The sequence below is a fragment of the Chenopodium album genome, chromosome 19, assembly GCF_948465745.1.
Source record: "Chenopodium album chromosome 19, dcCheAlbu1.1, whole genome shotgun sequence".
NCBI lineage: Eukaryota > Viridiplantae > Streptophyta > Magnoliopsida > Caryophyllales > Amaranthaceae > Chenopodium > Chenopodium album.
The window spans coordinates 12,293,474-12,317,556 of record NC_137852.1 but is presented as its reverse complement, the minus strand read 5'-3'; the positions used below and the strand labels follow the sequence as shown (position 1 = coordinate 12,317,556).

The following is a 24,083-nucleotide window of genomic DNA, read 5'->3' as shown; positions in this document are numbered from 1 at the left end:
GGATCCCATCTAACTTTCATTATAAAATAAAATGTAAACACCAAAAGAGAAGAGGACAGGTTGATCAAACAAGTCTCGAAAAGCCACGGGCTACCCCCGTGTACCCCAACCCATAATTGTCAATACTCTAGAAGTGCACGCTTTCCAGAGTTTTATTGCTCATCCATGTTTCACTTTACGTGATTACAATTTTAATTAATAGCCGACCCATTCAAGAAGACCATACATAACAATCATACATCAATTCACTTTTAATCTTATTTAGGACAATGGTGATCACATCACAAGTTGACCTTGCTTTAATTCCATTAAACTTCCAAATTATCCAAAATTGTTGAACATAGTCAACCCACCTAGCCATTTCGGCTTAATCCACCTTTACTCAACATACTAACAAGTCATGATTGAGTAATAAATAAATAAATAATAACCTTGTGGAATAATTAATAAATTCATTCCACTTAAACCATTCAATTCCAATCCTTTAATAATCCAAATGTGGTTAACAAACCAATCCAATAAAAATATGCTTGTATCGACATTCCATACAAACAATTAATCCAATATAATTCAACATGCTTGTATCCATAATTCCATACAAACATAATCAATTCACCAAAACATGTCTCATAAACATAAGCACATGAATTAAATCAATGTATGACCAAACAATTTCCATCCAAGTGTTCCCTAATCATGAAACTAAGTTCTTTCATTTTGGTACCTAAACATGATACTACTTATAATGAAGAAGACATGTACGTACCTCGTATAGACAATCCTTTGTGCCACTTTTAATCACTTAAAATTCTCCTACGGAATAATCACTTCCTAAAAAACAACTAAAAACAATAAATTAATACCCAAACTAATTTCCAGCAATATAATTAGATTATAAACTCCTCAAAACTTCCTTTAAAACATGTTTTTATGGTCAATTGATCATTAGAAATCCAATAGGAACAAAAACCCCAAATTAATTAGTCATAAGAACCCTAAAATCCCAATTTAAATAAATTGAAACCCTAGGTTTTAAAATTATAAAATCTGAAAATTATAACAACAATTATAATCTGCAAAATATAAGTGTTAATCTATCAAAAACATAAATTTGATACTAAAAATATAAACTTTATATTATAAAATCAAAACCCAAAACTAATTAATCAAACATTAAGCATAAATGAAATAAAACAAAGGAGAGGGGGGGGGGGGGGCAGCCACGGTGGACGCTGCTGCTGGTAGTTGTCGGCGGCTGGGCTGCGGTGGTAAGGAGGCGCTGGTGGTGGCAGCGGGAAACAGCAAAGAAGAATGGTGAGCCATTCTCACGTAGGAAAGGAGAAAAGGAAGAAAAGGAAAGAAAAAAAAAGAAAAAAAAAAGAAAAATAAAGGAAAATAAAGAAAAATAAAAGAGAAAGGAAAAATAATACTAACCTTTTTTGTGTGGGAAAAATTTTGGGGATGTATGGGGTATATATAGGAGAGAGAGTGGAGTTGTTATTACATGCACCATGGTGCACATAAAATAGGTGCACCAGGCCCAAATAACAGCCCACAAACCATACCTGCCCAAATCAAACACCCAAATTAAATTAAACGATACATTCACTACTCCTTTTATTTCAACTGCCATATTATTATTATTACTACTGGTATTATTTTTTTAAAAAAAAAATTTATCATATTTCATCAAACACAACTTCCCCAATTTCTGCATTTAACCAATTTCATAATCTCTCTCCTCTCTCATCTATCATCTCTCCATTTTTCTATCTCTAAAAAAATTAAACACAACCATGGATAAGCATGACGATGTCGAAGAACATCCTTAAACTCCATAAGAAAGGTAACATTATATGATTATTACTTCGAATTTGCTAGAATTAAGTTAAATACGCTAATATAATTTGTAAAGTTTTAAAATTCATAGATTTCAATTTCCCATACTTCTTAAAATTTGCGAAAAATAAAATGAAAACTACTTGGATTAGTTTTTGTACTTGGTATAATTTGTGAAATTTGTAGAATAAAAATCTAAAGTTATTCAAATTTCATCAACTTTATTCTACTTTTGTTTTGTTAAAAAAATCAAAAGGCTCTTCTCTAACTAATAAAGATGACCATATGTAAGTAAAATATTGTTCAAAACTCTACTATATAGTACTACGTATTACATTGTTGATTTTGAAATTGAGTACTACCTAAACCCTAAATTATATGAACAATTCAATTTCTCAATTATTCAAAAAAAGAAGCCAGAAAATGAAGAAATTGTGTGATGTATCTAAAGTGAGTCCAATTGTGAGTGAAAATATATTAGAATAATTAAATAAAGAAATTTCAAAATGTCCAATTAACATGTATTTTATATGTTCATATATTGTGTGCTTTATGTTCATATGATAAATGTTTTGTGTTCTTATATTATGTGCTTTATGTTCAAATGTTGGAGCATTTTGTTTATTATATCCTTTATTATTATTTTTTGTTATTCAATTTTGCTTTATGCTCATTTTTGTTCATATATTTTGCGTTTTATGTTCATATGTTGTGTGCTTTTTGTTAAATATATTGTATGCTTTTTATTCATATATTGTATGATGTTTGTTCACATATCATTTATGGTTGAATTTTGTTATTCGTTTGTTTATAACAGCCCACGAAGTTTTGAACAACCTCCCTTATCTTCTAAACAACCTCCCTTATCTTCTGAACAGTACAGTCTCCCCAAATTTCTGACTAGCACCAACAAACTTCTGAACAACCATCCCTATATTCTGAACAACCTCTTCAAACTTCCGACTAGCATCAACAAACACCATAACAAACCCCCCCCCCCCACCCCAACTTTTAAACAACACCCACAAAACTTTTGCGCAACCCCAACAACCCACCCTTGAAAAGCCTCTAAAAAGTAAAAACTACTGAAAAGTCCTCAAAAACATTTGAACAAACCTCCCAAACTTTTGAACAACACACACAAACTTTTGCGTAGCCCCAACCCACCCCTGAAAAGCCCCCAAAAACAATTGAAAAGCCTTCATAAACATCTGAACAAACACCCCACACTTTTGAACAAAACCCACAAACTTTTGAGCATCCCCAACCAACCTCCAAAAAGCCCTAGAAACTACTGAAAAGTCCTCAAAATCACCTGAACCAACCCCTCACACTTTTGAACAACACCCACAAACTTTTGAGCTGCTCCAAGCAACCTTTGAAAAGCCCTCAAAATCCCCTAAACCAACTCCTCGCACTTTTGAACAACACCCACAAACTTTTGAGCAGCGCCAAGGAACCTTTAAAAAGCCCCTAAAAACTACTTAAAAAGCCCTTATAAACTTAAGACCAACCCCAACTAACCTCTAAATAACCCTCACTTACCTCTAAACAATCCCCCAATCTTTTGACCAACCCCCACAATATACTGAAAAATCCCCAGCATTTTCTGAATAGACTTCAGAACCTTTAGAACACATTACAAAACCAAGTAGGAAACATGTGGCAATAAAAAACAAGTTGGGAGAGCAAATTGCTTCAACAAAAAGATTAACGAGAAAGCTCTCAAGAAGAAGTTCAGATTGAAACGGAAGGTCCAAAAACTGGAAAACCAAGGAGGCTTAGAAACGCGGGAGAAAGTTCAGAAGAAACCAAGAGATTCACATTAAATGTCATAACATATCAACTTCATAGTTTCTTGTTCATTTTCAAGCAATTACTTGTTCTTTTACCATGAACAAAATGTTCATAATTCGATTAAAATTAAAATTAAAATTAAATTTTCGGTGAATTTATTTGTTGTGGTCGTGTGTAGTACATGTAGTGTTATAATGTTCATATTACGATAATGTATGTTCATTTGTTGAGTACGTGGAGATTATTCAAATTAAATCCACTAAAACTATTTAAGTATAGATGTCGTTTGTTATCATATCCTAATGTAAAAATTTAGATTGTGGACGTTCAATTCATTTTTGTATACTCATTAGTAGAAAGCTATGTGTGTGGCAAGATGCACACCAAACTTAGACCAAAAAAGTAATTAGTAAAGAATACAAAAACAACAAACAAAAATCAGGTACTTCATAATAAAGTTAAAGGAATTTATTTTTGTACTCCATACTTTGTATTATAGCCATCAAGAAGTATGTTTTGGCTTAATTATTTCATAATATTTAAATTATGTTCATTTATAGATCATTAAAGGTTCATTTGTCAGAAATGAAATGTTAATAACAGGAAGAGAAGACAATACGTAGTACTGTATTATACATATGATTATATGAATTAAATGAAAAATGTTTTCCCATAAAAATATAAAGCCAAATATAAAAAAGTTTTCATCTCAAAAAAGTACTACTCCGAATGTGATTGTTTACAGCAAGCTAAGTCACATAAAATATACAGTATGTTTTATCACTTTTTCTCTCCAAGTTAGGCAACAATTTGAATCAAGTCAGAGAAATACTTCCTAGCAAGCTCCTCCCATGGCTACATCCACCACCTTTAAGATCTCAAATCTCTAGCCACTCCTATCATCACCATCTTTTTTCAAACAAAAACATCAAATTAAATTCAAGATTTTGCCATTTAATTTTATCTAGTTTGTTGAATTTTCTATTACAACGAGGTAATTTCGATGGAGTTCAGATCAATAAATCTATCGAAGTCAACAGCGAGTCGCAATTGGTAGCGTAGTGATGGTAAGTTTTGGTTGACAGAGGTTTGTCGAATGAGCTCTGGAAATGGAAAAATAATTCTGGAAGAAAGATAAATCAATTTGAAGGAGATGGCAAAATAAACCTTAATTAGTATATGTGTAAAACGGTGTAGTATTATGATGGAGCACATAGAACTAGATGCACCATGGTGCATGTAATAATTTGCGGAGAGAGTGGTGTAAGGTAAGTAGTAAGATTGGGCCTCATAAAATTAATGGGTCAATTAAGTAAGTAAAGTGAGTTTGGCTTTGTTTGTTTGTACATGAATTACAGAATGAAGTTACATATAATAATTGTACCAAAATAGTTTTCGACCCAAAATAAAAATTTAAAACTTTCGAAATTAAATTCCGGAAAAATACAAATAAATATACAATAAGTTATGTTAATCATGACTATTTTCAAGATTTTTTATTAATCTTAAGGATTGGACAAAATGTTAATTGTTTTACAACAAAGGATTTCAAAGAGATCAAAAGAAAGCTTTTAGATACTCCGATAATTGTTGTGCATACTTCCTTTAGATTATGCGAGGATTTATAGTACCCTTGCATGACCAGTGTTTACTCGATATATTAAACATGCAATGAAATGTCTAATCGAACATGAGGTTATGAGCGGCGATATATACTTTTGCATGGGAAGCTAAACGGTGATGTTTGGCGGTATCCTTAATCCGTTCACATTACGCAATACAATGCATATTACAGCATTATTTTTATAATTGCATTTTTTTTAATATTTTAAATAGTTGGTTGGCTTGATACTTTGTAACTTTGATCTCATGTGTTGTTGGCATGTTGCAGGATAATGAATCACATGTTCAATGACGTACTAGAGGGATAGATCTTATGGAAACTATGGCCTAGTTTTTTCGTCTGTGCTCACATCTTTTCATCAATTAAGCTAATCTAGTCCCCAGCTTGCTTTTATTTTTGTGCGTATGTTTTTTGCATTTTCAATTTCTCAAAGGTTTTGAATTTACAATGAAGTTGTATCTTTACTCAATTACAAATTTTTATAGTAATGATTGATTTGCACAGATTGTTTTATCATGTCTATCAATGGTTCTTCGAGAGTTATGGAGGTAGTATAAAGGAGAAAAAAAAATAGATAAAGACTAGAATATAAAATGAAAAATTTATTTAATTTAATTTGGTTTTAATTTTTTTAAACATTAATATTGATATTGAAAGTGACGTGGGCCAATCAAAAAGAATGGGACATGGAATGGAACACAAGAGTGGGATAGAGGATTCGGACCCGTCTAATCCACCTTGTTCTTTTTCTTCTCTAGTTCCGGATAGTAGAAGTAAATTCTTGAATTATACCTTTGTTGTAAATCCGCCAAAACATTATCACCATCCTTTGTAGCAGGTATCAAAATATCATTAAAAGGAATACCACTAAACCATATAACTTCGCTGTGACTGATCACCAAAACGACCTCAAATTTCATTAGCCTTTCTTTGGCGTGCTTTAAGCACCCTTGGGTAGTTTACTCACTCAAACACAATTTGCGAACTTTATACGCATATTTGAGAGGTTTCTTAGACGCGAACGGGTAAGTTGACATAAGAATGTAATGAAATCCCTTACACAGATCCGATCATCATTTTGGACAGAAACTCTGTTTGCTTGCTGACCTCAAGGCTGAGTACCATTGGGTGGTCGGGAGGGTTAATATATAGATATGTATATATATATATATATATATATATATATATATATATATATATATATATATATATATATATATATATATATATATATATATATATATATATATATATATATGTATGTATGTATATATATTCACGTAATTTGTTAATTATAAAGTTTCATATATTTTGTAACTATCACATTTTCACAGTGTAATCCTCCATATTTTTGAGTAAACAATAATTTTATTTTAATATTAAATATATGATTATTTTACGATAATTATATATTCATAAATGTTTTGAATTTTTTTTTAAATAAATACATAAAAATTAAACCTAAATGAATTAGTCATTATTCTTAATTTCAAAATTAGCTTACTAACTATTGTCAATGATTATTTTACTATATAAGTTAAAAACCTAGTCCAAACTAATTCATAGCCTAGTGTTGATGAGAAAGCCTAGTCCAAACTAATTCATGATTATTTTTCTCATCCCCCGTATTTTTAAATATTTTATAAATGAAATTTTATTTTATTTATAATATTGGGAAATTCTCTTTGGTAAACTCCAAGTTTATAAAATTCTAAGTGGTAAACAAAGTTTTTTAAAATTATCTTTGGTACTCCTAAACTTTTTATAATTATTAATGGTGCCATTAATTATCATATTTTATAAAAAATTTAACTATAGTTAGGTTTTTTTATTTTTTTAACAATAACATTTAACTATAGTTAGGTTTTTAATTATTTTTTTAATAATTTAATAATTATACTAAATTTTTTTTTAAAAAAAAAAAAATAAACCACCCCTTCCCCCCCACCCACTGCTAGCTCCCCCTCCCCTGCACCCACCCACGCCGGCGGCCAACCCCCAGCCGGAACGCCTGGCCTCCCCACCTCCGACCGGGGCGACGCCCAGCCTCCCTCACCTCTCGCACCTCGTCTCTTTCTCCTTTCTCCCACCGTCGCCCACCCGCACGTTCTCTCTTTCCCATTTCCCCCACCACCGCCGACAGAAATTCGACCAAAAAACACCCAGAAATTTGACCCAAATCCCCCAGAAACTCGACCAACAAACCCCCATCAAATTCGACCCTAAAGTCCCATCAAATTCAACAACAAATAGCAATCAAATCAACACCCATAATCGGAAAAAATTCAGAGCTACAATCCCCCAATTTCGAGCAAAACACCAAAAAAAACCCTAAGAAATTCGAACCCACACCAACCTGGAAAAATTGAGCAAATTCGAGCATAAATCCTCCATTTAGAGCAAAAAAATTGGGATAAGGGAGGGGTGGGTGGTGGGCTGGGTGGCCGGGGTTTTCGGGGACGGAGGAGAGGTCGCCGAGGGTTTTTGGGGTGGGGGACGTTTCCAGGTGGTTTCGAGGGTGGGGGAGGTGAGGTTCCAGGTGGTTTCAAGGGAAGAGAGGTGGAAATCGAAGAAGGAAGGGAATGGTTGGTCGCCGGCGCCAGAAAAGGGGAGGGGGTCTGGGTGGCAGCGACGCCGGCAAAGGGAGGGCTGGTGGTCGGGGCTGCTGGTTGGGTGGGGTTTTTTTTTTTTTTTTTTTTTTTGAAAAATATTTCTATAATAATTTAATTATTAAAAAAAAAAACTAACTATAGTTTAGGATTTTTTATTAAAATAACACTTATCAATGGTAATCAAAATTTAGGTTTACCATTGATAATAAAATTTAAGAATGTTCACCACTTGGAAACTTAAAAACTTGGAGTTCACCAAAGAGAATTTCCCTAACTTATTTAACATCAAGTCAAAATAAATTGTTCAAAATAACTAGTACAACTAAAAGGCAACACCATTAGTCCATTACAACAATTACTCCATGCACTAAATATCAATAACAAGCAACAACTTTCAGCAATTTGAGACTCAAGACAGCAGCAACTTTCAGCAGGTTAGCAACTTTTTTTAGACATGGTAAATTCTAAAATTCGGTTTAGTTCGGATCCGATTAGGGTCAATCCGATCCAATCCAAAAAATTCGAATTTTCAAAAAATCTCAATTTGATCCGGTCCAATCCGATTTAAAGTTCGAATTTGATCAGATTGATGATTTAGGTTGGATTGGATTCGATTTCGGTTTCAATCCGAATTATTGACACCCCTATTTTTATAACGAGTTGAGCCTAATGCTTATCATGCTTGAACTTTTTTTTTTTTAGAGAATTATAATGGTTGAACATAATAGTGAAATGTGAAATTTTTGGTTAAGAAAATTGTTTATTGTAAAAATTAAAAAAATTAAAAAAAAATAATTGAGATAAAATGACTTAGCTTTTCCAAGTCTGACTAACAACTAGATCATGTATGTCAAAGAATTTAGGAAATAAAAGAAAAGAAACACATATATGGAATTACCATGATTGTACTATTTAGTATTTACATCAACAGATTCAGAAGTTTCTTTTAATTTGACTATATATGGAAAAGCAATCTGTTAGCCTCAGACAATCTAATTCAAGCATACTCAGGCGCCAATTTTTTTACTGTCCCAACTCCAAAGAGGCACCCCGCTTAACCTTCCAACATGATTTCGAGTAAAGTGGCACGGCAATATTACAAAGGCGTGTCATGCCATCATCCCAGGAAAACCCTGAATTTCAAATCAGCTACAATCCTATTTCTGACAAACTACTCCTTGCTTCTTGATTTATAGGCTTGATGGTCCAGTTGCGTTCAGTAGATTGTGGATCCATCTTTTTTATATTCAAAACCTTGCTATGATAGTTTATCAAAGATCTTCGGTGGCCAATACTAACATAGGTTACATCAGCAGCTTCAATCAAGCGGTATAGATGATCCTGAGTAGAGACAATCACAGCATTAAGCTTAAAGTTCGCATGTAAATACATATCAGGTTTTAAACATGATCATTGACCAGCATTCCGCTTTCCCATCAACACTAGGTGTTGCAATGGAGAGAAAAACAGTGATCATTAGATTCATAGAGTTTAATATTAAATTAGTGTGCACATCCAGACGATAATAACTTGATGACAAGAAAGATCAGTTCCCAGTGAATACCTCATTATCCTCATCCAAAGCACTGGTAGATTCATCCAGGAGGATCAAATATGGTTTAGCAAGCAGAAGACGTGCAAAAGCAAGGCGCTGTTGCTCACCCAAGGATAAAATACTAGACCATTCATAAATTGAATCAAGACCAAACCGAGGCACTAAATAGCCAAGGCGAACGTCCTCCAATACTTTAACTAAATCCTCGGTAGTAGGCTTAAGTGACCTTGTAAAAACACAACCTGACCCTTCAGTTTGCAGCAAGAAAGGCGGCCAACCTACAGCATCATGAACAACTTCAACCTTATTTCTAGAGAGATATCAATACTTAGAAAACAACCCATAATAAAACAAGAAAGTTAGCAGGAATTGTGGTCAATTTGTGCCGCAGCCAGTGTTCAAAACATTTTTTCGCAAGCAGAACAATTTCACTGAAAATTTGACATCTGGAACAGGATATGCAATCAAATTTTCATGACTACTGAAATGAAACTTGTGATCAGCATTCCCAAAAATCGTGGTAGACTGATAGCAACACCATGTTCCTTCAGCCTAATTTTCAGTTCAGCTGCCAGATCCTGTTTCTTTATATTTTCAGGAAAGGAGGAGAGAGAGAGAGAGAGTGTGTGTGTTGGGGGGGGGGGGGGGGGTGCGCATTTCTTGAGTCATAACACTTCTAAGTGCTTACCAGTTTGCTCAACCCCATCTGAAGTTGGAATTTCAGCCCATGTTGGATAAAGCAACTGCTGGCGCAGGGAGCCTAGAACCATATAAGGTTTCTGGGGAAGGAAAAATATACCCCTAGAAGTTCTATTCTTAAATGGATCACTTTCTTCAGCATTTTCATGTGTAGAGATAGATTGGTGACCATCCGATTCTTTCACATAAAATGTGATTTTTCCGCTTCCAGAAGTCCAAAGACCAGCCATAGCTCTTAACAAAGAAGTTTTACCACTTCCACTAGGCCCAGTTATCTGTAAACATAAGCATGAGCCTGTAATTATCATATTTCAAGCTGACTACTTACAATAACAACAGAATCAAAGTAATTCCAGATTTGTTATTTACCAACAGATTATCCTTTTCGTTAATTGACAATGTTAAATCCATGAGAATTGTAGACTTTTCTGGAGTCACCAGAGTCAAATGCTCCAAGTCGACCAACTTTTTACTAATTCCTTCTGTCAATGATCCATTTGAATCCAATAAAGTCTGATTTGTTGGACTTGTCACATTCTGATAGATAACATACACATTATTTGTTGAATCAGTGAGGTTTTCTGAGATGTTACTATCAAGAAGATCATCAAATTCACCTGCACAAGTCAACAAGCCAAAATAAACCATCGCAACACAAAAGCTCACTGAGCAGAATTAATGTTCAAAATAACTTCAGGAATTAATGATTCAACATATCATAGGATCACTCTCTGGAAGAATAATCAGCACGCGCAGAGCTGCTGTTTGAGCTCTCCACATACCATATCAGTGTTCACATAGTTTAAAACTTATGAGACTGTAATACAAACAGCATTAAGGAAAACGTGATTTATACTTTATACAGACTAGGAATATATGATTATAATGGTTATTTCATTTGTTGGAACATATAATGTAGCTGTCGGACATAGTATGCTGGGTAGGCAGCCAGGAGTAGAGCTGCATGGGCACTGCTCTCCCAACTCAACCGTACAAATATATATAAATGGAGAAGCAAATGCTAGCAACATGAGTATATATATATATAAATAAAGGCAGCTCAGTCATGAGGCTATATGCATGCACGTTAGCTAACTGCAGATATACAAGGGAAAAGTTGATACCTAGACGGTCAATCACAGCAGAGAAGGCACTGATGGCTTGAAATTGATAGACGATGAGGGAAACATCTCCAAGGATGTGGTTAAAAGCTGATACGGACTGATTAATGACACCAAATTCAATCTTTCCAGAAAAATACAAGGGTGCAACAACTGCTGCAGGAAGGATTTGAATAAAATAACGGTAACCACTGGTGAAGAAATCCAGGTTTCTGGAAGCTACCAACAGGCGCTGCAGCACAGCCAAAAAAACATGAGATTAATGATGACAACAAGAGTTTTAGTTCCTAGTAAACCTACATATAGCATTCTTATCAGGTGGAAGACATTTTTAAGCAATTGAAGAGAAATTACAAGTGTCCAATTAGTATAAGACAGCTCATCTATATGGTTCAGAAGACATTTTCTCCAGCATGAAACACATCATAATTTTAGTAGCAGAACTCCACAGTGACAGACTGACAGCAGTGGTATCCTGTTATGGACTGACTTAGTACTTTCTGATTTAAGGACTAATTAAGATATAAATGCTTGATAATTTAGATTAATAATGGCAGAATTTGGATACAAAATGATAGATTAATAGCTTAAGGCTATCACTCTCTTGATAACTTTAGGTTATCACTCTCCTAGTAACTTGAGGTTACTACTCTCAACATTTTTCCTCACAATTCCCATAAAGCCTAATGCATATACTATCTCCTATTTATACTAAGGAGTAAGGACTACTAACCTAAAACCATCTAAACTTCCCAAATTGCCCTTCTTAAGGTTAATCTATTACATATCCACACAGGCTGGTCAGTTTCATATTGATAATATAGGCAAAGTAACACGGCAAGCAGGACATGTGACAGAACCTTGCAAAATGGAGATCTTTAATAATGTAGGGCCTCTACATGTAGAAACACAACACTTACTAAACATAATGAAGAATGGTGAGCTAATTGCAACTTAGTACATGCAATTCCACTTTTAAGTCTTATAAAACTATAAAGGGATATTGTCTCATATAAGGGTATGCAAAAATCTTCAAGAACCGTCATGTTTGAGAGATTCACGTAAAAAGCTTTGAGGTCAATGTTCAATACTTGATTCCCATTCCCTTTTGGTGCCCTTCTCACCCTCACCCTCACCCTCACCCTCACCCATTTGCTGCCTACCATCAAAATCCAACAACAGCACAATCATCATAATCACTCTTATTCAATCTTCTCACCCTTTAATCCCCCATCTCCTCCTCAACCACAGCTCAAAACCACCTCCAACACTCAGTGTACATCACTTTCTACCCCAATAACCCCATGGCAATTTGAAGACGATTAGATGAGAGAAAAAGTCGTCATCACTTGCAGCATCACCTTCTGTCCAATGGCAATAATGATGAAGATGGTAGCGCACAGCTAGACGAGAGAGAGAGAGAGAGCATAAATGAATCAACACCAAGAAAAAAGAACAAAGCTTTACTCTGCATTAATGACTGAAAAAAGGCATAACAGAGGAGGCAAGAAGTAAAGTAAATAAATAGCAATAGCAGCATAGCCTGACAAAACTCAAAAGAGGAAAGCAGAACTCCAATGCTAGACAATGCAAAGAACAAAGTGTGAACCATTTTCAAATGTATAACGATTGAATGCAATCTGGCCTACTATCTACCAAATTAGAAGTAATTGTCAATCTCAACTTTCAATATGCGTTTATGACTTATGTTAGTTATGTATCAAAAAAATTATTGGCATAACATATTTAATGACTGCCTACACATATTTCACTACACTATGAATAGAAAACAGAAGACCCCCCCACCCCACCCCACACCCCCCCCCCCCCCCTCTCTCTCTCTCTCTCTCTCTCTCTCTCTCTCTGGTTAAGAGAAGACCCCTCTCAACAGCTAGCTTTAACATATCTTATATTTAGGGAGCAAATGAGTTGACCAAAGTAAGGACAAAGAAAAAAAAATTAAAAAAAAGGGCTTCTCGGACTCTAGGTGCATGTGCATCCACTCATTTAATCAGACACTAATCCTGCACTCCCTGCACATTGGTTCTGCGAGATAGTACTTTTTACATTGGTACTTTATCAAGACAAAAACTAGACACTAGAAGGCGGCAACTCACTTAAGTTTTCTTTGAAGAGCAGAGAAGAGTAGAATTGTCATCAGAAAATACATTGCACACAAAGACCAGAAACAAAAAAGATGATAAGAGATGAGAATCCTTACAGTTAAATTTTGAAAAGCACTGCTGAACCTTTGGACTAGCATTTGCAATTCATTTTCCTCGCCACTATAGAAAGCAATTGATTCTGCATTTTCCCTGACACGAACAAGTCCATAACGGAAATCTGCTTCTTTTTTCTCTTGCAAAAAGTTCAAATTCACCAGCCCCTGAAATCAAACATAATGGATCAATAAACAATCAGAGATGAGAATTAAGCATCAAAGTAGCAAAATAAAATTTTTATTAAAAAAAGTTATTGAAACACCCACATTACCTTCCCTAGAAAAATACTTATAGCTGTTCCCCCAATTGAGTATATCAGAAGAACAATAAATAGCGGAGGATAGATGCCAAATAGTATGTTACTAAATGATATTAAATCAATTGCAGCATTAAACAGTGTCAAAGAGAAGGCAAGTGCTGTTCCTGTGAATGTACTCAGATCATCAACAATCCGTTGATCTGGATTGTCAATTGTTGACTGTGACTGAATTTTGTAAAAGCTCTGGTTTTGCAAATAACGCTTCATGTAAAAGGTTGTCATCCAAGATCTCCATCTCAAAGAAAGGGTTTCTTTTGCATAATCTCTCAATACAAAAACCTGCAGAAATGAAATCCTTATATTATCAACAGAATGACAGCTGGTAAAATTACTTGAATACAAACAAACAATATACCCACCTACAAGCACAAATAATAGTTTATCTGTTCTCAGCCCAGTATAATTGAAACTCAAAGCACCAGAAGGGGGGAAAAAAAGTAAATCAAGGTTACGAAATGAGACACCAACCATTAAATAAGAACTTCATTTTCCCACTAAATAGGTAAGATATAACACTCTTTGTTTAATCTTTGATATAAAGGAATGATATTTAATAAATTTAAAAGCTCTCTAGAAAGTTGAGAGTATACACACATACTTATTTCTCAAGGAAATATACATATTACCTCCATTCATTTGATGCTGAAAATTCTCTTCAACATAATACATTGGAAATTTGCTTGTGAAAACAAATTACTAAGATAGTGTCATCTTTGCTTGAATTTCACATATTTTATCTTGGCTTATCCTATTAACCCTAAATCTATCTTATATGAACTTATTAACCCTTTTTCTTACCTTATCTAAACTTATTAGCCCATATTTTATCTTATCTAAACTTAACAATCCTTGTTTTATGTGAGTTCATTAGCCCTTGTATTACCTTATGTGAACTTGTTGGTTATATTGTCTAAACTAGTTAGACCTGAAATAAGTGAAAATAAAGTGGGGAGATCAACCCTTGAATGATTTTCTTCCCTGAAAACTTCAACACTATTTCCCCCATCCCTTATACAAGCATTAGTACTTTACAACTACACACTAAACAACCAGTATAAAGAAGAAAAGACTGGCTAGACGGTACCTAAAAAAAGTTGAGCGATGTGCTCACCGGAATGCCAACAGAAAACCCGCCAAGGTAATATAATAGCTGCTTCATGAATTGATCTTGATCTTTGTCTGGAGATCAAAATACCAAAAGATGCATCAATAAGCCATTCAATGGTAATAGAATCTGACAAATCTAAGAAAATGAAGCCAATAAAACCAACAAGAAAAATGGCTTTCCCTTTGTTCCTTTTTATTCTTTACGTTTTGACTTTATGGTCAACTTTAAAAAAACTTTGACCTTAAAAACTCACTATTAATAACACCAAAACCATAACATGTGGGATCTTGTTAGATTTGGCTTGAAATATATTTCAATATATATATATATATGTATGTATATGTACATATATCTGTATATATGTATATATATATATATATATATATATATATATATATATATATATATTTAAAACAATTACTCAAGATTACTTATTATATTTTTGGTCAAAGATGTACATTGGAGACTATAAAATTCAAAGCATAATGAATAAAAAGAACCTGAGGGGGTAAAACTTAATAATAATATTAATGATAATCATAAAAACTGTTGAACACATATGCTTGAAAATGATTTCCAAGCTGTTCTACTCTAGGATATTACGATTGATAATTCATCATCCAATCATATTTTGAATTGTCTAACCTACAACAGTTATGGTTGAACTTCTACTGAGGCATCAAATGACTCCAACTAGATGGTCACTGCATGCTTCAGAGGAGACCATAAGGGACTCAAGTATTGAGAGATAATGCAACAATGTATACAACTCTTTATGTGGTTCATTGAAGAGTTTGGCTGTATCTGAGCAGGTGCATAAAATTTCCTAAAAAGACAGTATGGAAAATGGATTCAGAAAATATCACTTAAGGGATAACTACAGGAGTTTATTGTACTCTCTCAAAAATATAAACATAGACCTCTCCAGAGTGCTGGCTCCAGCTCACCAGACAGCAAGATCATTGTTCGATCATTAATGATCTCAACTGGCAAGCTAGAAATTGAGGAATTACGGGAACAAAGAACAAAGTAACCATGTACAAAGCATCATATGGAGTAATATATTAGTAAACAGGTGAAACCTCCTGAGTGGACGCTAGAGAATACACTCAGCATGGGTATTTATTCTAAAGCTTAGCTTCATCAATTTGTGAATCAACGATGTACTCAAAGTGACAGAACATCATAAAGTGCACTATAACTCAATATATATTTGAAGGCTGTAGGTGAGATATACATTTCGACCAACTAGACTGCAACAATTGTCATGTCTAGTTGAAAATACTGGACTCAGTGGTAGTACAGGTTATGTTGATACATGTATCCTAGTAAATAGCAGCATAGATTTTTGTCAAATTGGAGGACCTAAGTTATCAATGTCCTTCAATTAAATCACAACTCAATGTATTAAAGATATCTTTTAACACCGTTCTATTGATCTTAAACGTTTTGATTGCATTCCCATGATGCTATCAAAGATAAATTAAAATGTTCATGAACATTCTCAATTTCCCATTATTTTACTTTTCTTGTGCCATGAAGGCAGACAAAAGATGCAATGCTTGTGATAGGCTAAAATTCTAGGTCATAAATATCCTAACTTATGGAAGTGGGGGAGGGGGGTTGTGAAGTAAAAGACTAACAGCCCGTTTGATACACAATAATCCATGGAAAGTCTTATGTCAATATCTACAATAATGCTTGCCTATCCCGGTGTCCCCAACATCTCTTGTCATTCATAAATATACTTCCTCCGTTAACTATTATTTGCAACAAAGGGGTGTTTGCGAACTCCTAGGCAAATTTGTTTGTGACAGTAAAATGGAGAGAGAAAAAGTTGGGTGCATGTGATGAGGAGAGAGATAGAGAGAAATGATTACCTAAAAAGGAAAGAAAACATTTGTTGCACATAATAATTAGCATCCGCTTATAGTATATGTTGCAAATAATAGTCAACGGAGGAAGTATATTGTATTCCCTACATCCTTAAAGATGGAGACATGGAGTCCCATTATCATGACAGTGTTTTAGGACTTTCTCTACAATATTATACCCTTTAGAGTACATACACTATTGCACCGTGCGGGGATAGGCATTACTCCTAGGCTCCTAGCTCTTTGTCACTAAAAAACAAAAGATGTATCTGTGTACCAGCCCACTCCAATCAACGTGGCAACTATGCATAACTTCTCCGTTTTCACAATTCTTCAACACCAAGAATATATCATCTTAACCCGACTTTGAATATTCCAATCTACATGAACACAATTGTACTCAGTATATTCAACATCCAGCTCTAATAGCTAAGTCCACATGAACCAATCAATTTACAAATCCACAATATTTTATTTCAGACAGAGCCACATAAACAAGATTTGATCTCATGTCTTGAGTAGCACCCCGATACTTTAACCAACTAAGCTAGCTCGCATCCACATAGTTTGTTCATTAGTTGAGACCACTATTCCATCATTAAGAACACATCCCAATAACAGCTAGACAAAAGAAAAATTGAAAGATAGTAGAAGAAAGTGTACTACTCACTAGCAAGAGCATTGTAGAAATCACGGCCAAGAAAACTGAAAGCAACGCTGATACCAGTAGTCCCCAAAGTTAAAGCAAAAACAGCAGCCAATTGCAATCTAGCTTGAACTTTATCTTCAGATGACCAATATGGTTTTGCCACTTTCAAAAACCTCCTATATAGTGTACCAACATCAGGCAATTTCCTCTGCAATTTCATCAAAAAAAACACCATTTTCACAAATAATCTCAAAACCCCACAAAAATTAAACAAGTACCCATCAAAATTAAACAAAAACCCATCAATAATCTGTCAAAAAATAAATCCAAAAAAACACAAACAACAAAAAAAAGGAACTAACAGCATCAGAAACAGGCGGATTCGAAGAAGAAGAGCACTTAATACTAGAATTCCTTTTCTGGGGTTTCAATTTAAGGAAATGGGTACATGTAAAAGGGAAAAAAGTAGAAGATTTGATTATATTTGAATGGCGTGAAGAAGAAGATGAAGACGAAGATGATGAAGAAGAAGAAGAGGATAATTTTCTCCTAAGAAGCGGCATTGCAGGAGAAGTGTAGAAGTTGGAAATTGTAGTATAAGGAAAAGAGGTGAATGAAGAAGAATGAAGAGGCAGCATAATGTAATGTATACAAGTATTTGGCGGTTTATGAAGAAGGGCAGTTAAGCAGAGTAGAAGGTGTAAGTGTGTGAGTGAAGGAGAGGAGAGAGAATGAAGATTTGTAAAGAGGTGGGATTTTGTGACTGTGCTGTGTTACGTGTGTGGCTCTTGTGGTTACTACACTTCACTTCTTTCTCCAATTTTCTTGTACATGAAAGTGATGAAACTCCTGTTTTTTGGCAACTCATGTACTTGTATGAATGAAACTATAATAAGGAATTTGTAGCTCTTGATCATGATACAAAATTACAAATATATAATGCGATTATGATGCAAGTCAACGATGAATTAGCTAATACGAAGTATGTATAAAAGGCGGATTGTCTTTCTCAATTTCACCATACAATTCTTATCTACTTCTTAGTTCCATTCAAAATCACATATTTTTCTCCTTATTTTACCCAATTGCATATTGCGATGTTTACCAAATCCTCCTCAATCCTTTTTCCTGTACTTTTGTGGAAGATACATGAAAATTGAAATTATATTTAGGTTTTTATAATCACGTTAGTTATTATGCTAATGACAATGATGATTTTGTTATGATTCACAAGTGAAGATCAGATTTTTCCAACAAGAAGAAATATAAGACATGATTTTTTTGGACTTCAAATTTTGTATATTTTATATGCATTTTGTAAATAAATGTGTTTTACTTTACAATAAAAGTCTTTTTTTTTTTTTTTTGACAAGAAGAGAAAGGATTTCATTAATGAAAGATAGCCAAACGGCACTTACAAACAATTCCGAGGAAATCTAAAATTCCAATACAAATACAATTCACCTTAGAACTAGTTACATCGCAGATTTGATCAACGATCGCCTTTATAAAAATCTTCATCTGAAGCAATACAATCTGTGAGTTGGCACTAATTCGGCTTGAGATCCACATATGAATAGTTGTTTGGGTGAAAAAACGCATATGACCTTCTAGACACTTTTGGAGATTGTGAAACCCTAAATCTTCAAACTTTGACAGACGAACAAACAAATAAATTAAACCTAATAGTAGATCAAACTCCATCATAAAGATGTGATCTTTTATTGAAAGCAATTAAAAAGTTTTTTTTTGGGGCTTACCACTGGTAAAAATACCGATGGAAGCCCCTACAAAAATTTACAATTGAGATCAGAAGAAAAGAGATGGAAGAGAAAGAGAGAGAAGGAGAAGATTGAAGGAAAACCTTCAAAAAAAGAATAAAAATCTAGCAATGGAGGCTAGAAAAACCCTCCCAAGGGAGAAACCCTAGAGGGAACCAAAAAAACCCTACCAATAAAAGTCTTTATTTTCATGCAATTATCCTTATAATAATGACTTAATTAGTTAATTATATGTTTACTTATTATGCGAAATTCATAATAACAAGCCAAGGTGAAGAAGAAAATTTTGAACTCCATTACTACTTTTTTGCATTAAACATTAAGAATTTTGACGTTTGACAACTACTAGGTCTATTACCCTACCTCTATTCACTACTCACTGCCTTAACCGCTACATTAACAAAGGGTTTTTTTTTTTGGTTAAGTGTGTGTTAACATTGTTGAGTAATTTAGAGTATGGGACAATTTTGATGTTTGCTTTGCTTAATTAATAAAGGTGAAGGTGTTATTTGGTGAAGGTGACATTAGCATTTGAGTGGCCTTTTAATGATTTGTTAAGTCAAAACACTACTTAATAAATTAAGATGAAGATGTCTTATTAATTTTTAATGGTTCAAAACAACCTAGATATGGTATAATCCACTTAATTACTTTACCAAAGAAGAGTTCAAAATTACTCAAACCAAAAGATAAAAATGAATCTTATAAAGATTTATGACAAAAATGGAGAGAGAAAAATGAGTTTTCAATTGAATCTAGTGTGTTATCTAGGGAAATTGATTGAAGTTTTATTAAGCTAATCTAATAATCAGTGAAATTGACACTGAGGCTAGGCTGCTGCCAAGATACAGCCTGCTATATGCGAAGATTTTTTTTATTTTTTTATTTTTTTTTCATATTGTTAATCTGGTTTATTGATTGTGTTTTTGCTTTCGCTAATCTAACATTTAGCATTTCCACAGCACAACCATAAAAACAAAAACAATAATGGCTAGTACTTTGAATGTCAGACTATACAGTTTACACTTTGCACTTACCTAAAAGAATGGGAGTCAAGAAATGAGGTGGTAAATACAGACATAAGAATAAAGGCTGCATTCAGAAGATAAACTTGGCAAAGTGTGAGAAAAAATTATGCAGCCTAGATTTCAATAAAAATGTTCATCAAACAAATGGAATATAGAAACCTACCCTGCTTTTCCCCCCAATATTACATAATTGACAGCCTACCTTAACTGCATTACATAATGAACCATCTGGAAATATTCTGATTTTTTTTTTCCAGATTTTTCGCTTCAAAATCACCCGGACCTTCAGTGACAATCATCAAAGAAAAAAAAAAAAAAACATTGGCACACTGACTGAAGTCTCAGTACCAAAACACTGTCAGAAAGAGGATGCTGATACTGACAAAACATGATCGCATTCCGTGAACATGAAACATTTGCTCAGACCCATTATCTGAGGGCTCAATCATGACTGGAAATCTGCAAGTATCTCGGGATGGATCTGATTTAGTGATTGCTCCTAGTCCCTCAAACTTACATGCTTCCTCATCCTGATCATTAATCTGGTAGTAACTATTGTAAGCATAAGATATGTTTCCTCGAGCATCCAAGTCGCCACAAGTGCTTCCATATCCAAGGCTAGTACAATCAGCTCGTGCACAAGCGTAACTTACACTAGGAGCAAGCCTAGAGTCATCAAGCTTTACAGATGGTTTCAGCACACACCACTGACGTTCTTCATATGTTAGACCTTTTGCCCTCACCAATGATCCCAAATTTGTAGTACCCAGGTTGAGTTGGTACTTAGGCTGCCCATCAAAAGTGAATATCCCCCAATGGCGCTCAAAGTTTCCCGGCTGAATGCTCTTTTGATCCTCATCTATTAAACTAAACAAGTATGCATCGATGGGTCCAGGCCTCATTGGCGACCCTTTTCCATTTGCAGTGCGAGTCATGAAGCCTTGGTTGAATCTTTGGGCATATTTGACGTTAGCATTGATGTCTCCATCGGTTGGCCAGCCTATTTCTCCGACTATGATGGGCATGTTACCAAACCCATTCTTTTGCAAAGCCCAGACAAGGGTGTCATAGTTAGCATCAAACATGTTGTAATAGCTAGTACCACCATCATTAACTGGGGTTGCATTACCATCGAAGAAGGCATACTCCACCGGGAAGTTGGAGTCAGTGTAAAGACTTATGAAAGGATAAATGTTCACAGTGAATGGTGCACCGTTGTCACTTAAGAACTTGACAATTTGCACCATGTAACCATGAATATCATCTCGAAAATCACCACCAGAAGGCATGCTGCTAGGACTTGCATACACATCAGCGTTGCTGGGAACTGTAACCTTCACTTGGTTATTAAGGCGCGCCTTTACTAAGGCGTTCTGAATGTTTTGAAGGGCAGGAAAGGTAGTTTTTAAAAAACTTCCATTGTAAGTTGCTAAAAAAGGCTCATTGCCAACCGCAACATACCTGCATTTAGAGAAGATAGATATAAATTAGATTAACTGATAAAGAGTAAGCTAAAAATAAGCCACATGCACAAACCCATCTTCATAGTATTTTGCTTCAGCTAATTAAGACTCTGAACACATACTTGTATAAAATAAAGTAACAGAAAACTGCACTTACATTACAGGGAAAAAGGGAACATCAGAAAACACAGTTTATAAAAACCTTGTTTGATACAGAGTAATCCACTATATTGGTATATAAACCTAAAACTACCTATAACGGTTGATAATACGTTATAAACTATCCTAACTCCTATCACTGAAAGCCAATGATACAAGTTTGAAAAACTGTTCAAAACAAAGACTTAGCACAAAAGCTTCAAACTTAATTCTTGTTTCTATGCCTACACAATGGGCTACTATCAAGGGTTGCGCCAAAAATGACACCATCCTAAACAGCTACCTAGAAAAATCAATGTTATACGTTTACCTGAACTTTAGCATTAACATTTCCTAAAATGTGTACCGCAATTTTCAAGGAACATTGCAATAAGTCAACAATGAAGGCCTTTTCTTCTAAACATTAATAATACAGTATGCAAAAAAGCATAATTGGCTTTTTCATCAGCTATTTATACTCATACAAGTTTCCATGTATGGTCTAACTGTCTAAGATTAATTACATTTCACTAATTATAGATTTGTAGACATTAATACAAGTCACCATCAAGCTAAAGATGTCCCAAGAGTGTTACAGCAAGATAAACACATATAGCAAATTATGCAACAACTCAATAACATGCAGTGACAGGAAAATCTTCAGAATTATGAGGCGAATACACATTGGGTAACTATAGTCCAGCAACACATGCTTTGATAATGACAAGGGTTATATTTGGATTTTGGACAACACTATACAATTAAGCTCAATTACAATCTCTGCTTTTACTTCCCCTCCTCCCTAATATACAACGATTAGTTGATTACCATTTTAGAAAATTTCACAAATATTGCAACATTGCCGTATTTGCACTTTTTTTTTTTTCTCTCTCTCTTCTCATCTTAATTTGCATTCACTCAGTACTACGCCGATATGCACAATATCATCTGCACTTGAATGTCTACCCATATATTTTACATATGCAATTCCAGTATCCTCAGGAAAAGGCCATCCTGGTTTGGAAAATTCTCAAAAATTAATCACACTTGTATGCATTCAGCATCAATACCATATACCACCAGTCAAATGAACAACAGATGGGCAGAAGAGATGCAACTATCATGTACTCTAGTTACACAGACATGTAAGAACTAAATTTCACAATAACAAAGACTTTGACTTTTAAAAAAAAGTTCAGATAATGGTCAATCAACCAAGTCAAAATTTTTACTCTTTTCAGACTAATAATGAGCTTACATGTCCGGTACTACCATGTGCATGGTACATCTAGGTGTGTGTATGACAGACATGCAATTGATGCAAGGTTCGAATAAAAGCTACTCGAGTTCAATTTACAATTAAAATAAGCTCAAATAAGTGTTAATAAGTTGTTATAAGTTCAGGTAAAAAAACCAACCCGTTCACACTAGCACTTAAGCAACTAGCTTCATCTACCAAGCCAAAACAGAACTAAAATCAAAACATATGCAAACAGAACAACATAGGATGATACATGAAGAAAGAGAAAGAATACCTAATATTGACTTTGTTTTTCTTGACATGTTCAGTCACATTCTCTGACACCCATTTATCAGCAGCTTTACCACTTGAAGCAAGAGTTGAAAGCATGTCATTAGGAATTCCAACCATAACTTCAATCCCAGTATTACCAAGAGCATTTAGTGTGCTATAATCTGCATCAAAAAGCTTCACTTTTTGTATTCCATTTTCTCTCAACATTCTCACCACTACATCTGGTGGTAAAGGGTGTGAACATTGTGTGCCCCAATTAGCACCTATTCCGTTCACTGTTATTACCATTGAAATCAACCAAAACAACCCAAAAATAACAGAAAAACACCCTGTATTTTGCTTGAAATATGCCATTTTTGTCTTTAATTTTGAGTTTAAAACAATCAATTACATAAAACCCTGAAAACAAAAGATCTAAGGATGAAAGTAAGGTGTTTTTTTGGGGTTAATTTAGTTCAAGAACCCTAAAATGGAGATGGGTATTTCAAAAAATAGCTTGAAAACTCAAATTGAAGAATACCCATTCCATTTTTTGCAAAATTTTAGGGAATATTTGTTGAATGTAAAGTGGGGTAAGAAGAAAAGATAAGAAGTTGAGCTAAAAAGCAGCTTAGAAAGGCTGAAAATGTTGGTTACACAGAGAAAGCAATCAGATTGAATAAAGTATTTGGCTTTTCAATAAATAGATAGACATGAATAAGGGAGAAATAGAGGAGGTTA

General features: G+C 34.3%; 2 protein-coding genes across 2 annotated transcripts; both read right to left on the bottom strand.

Annotated features, from left to right (window-relative positions):
• Window positions 1-8,739: 8,739 nt before the first annotated feature.
• Window positions 8,740-18,169, bottom strand: LOC145594688 (ABC transporter D family member 2, chloroplastic-like). The gene is made up of 10 exons (XM_081651023.1): window positions 17,782-18,169; window positions 17,441-17,627; window positions 14,900-14,967; window positions 13,741-14,067; window positions 13,469-13,633; window positions 11,251-11,479; window positions 10,496-10,743; window positions 10,116-10,401; window positions 9,437-9,705; window positions 8,740-9,213 (listed from the first exon to the last, which is right to left on the bottom strand). The coding sequence occupies exons 1-10, from the start codon at window positions 18,055-18,057 to the stop codon at window positions 9,022-9,024; spliced, it is 2,247 nt and encodes a 748-aa protein (XP_081507149.1). The 5' UTR covers window positions 18,058-18,169; the 3' UTR covers window positions 8,740-9,021.
• Window positions 18,170-20,322: 2,153 nt separating this feature from the next.
• LOC145594687 (glucan endo-1,3-beta-glucosidase 6-like) lies at window positions 20,323-24,083 on the bottom strand. The gene is made up of 2 exons (XM_081651022.1): window positions 23,365-24,083; window positions 20,323-21,689 (listed from the first exon to the last, which is right to left on the bottom strand). Exons 1-2 carry the CDS (start codon window positions 23,715-23,717, stop codon window positions 20,570-20,572), a joined length of 1,473 nt encoding a protein of 490 aa, XP_081507148.1. The 5' UTR covers window positions 23,718-24,083; the 3' UTR covers window positions 20,323-20,569.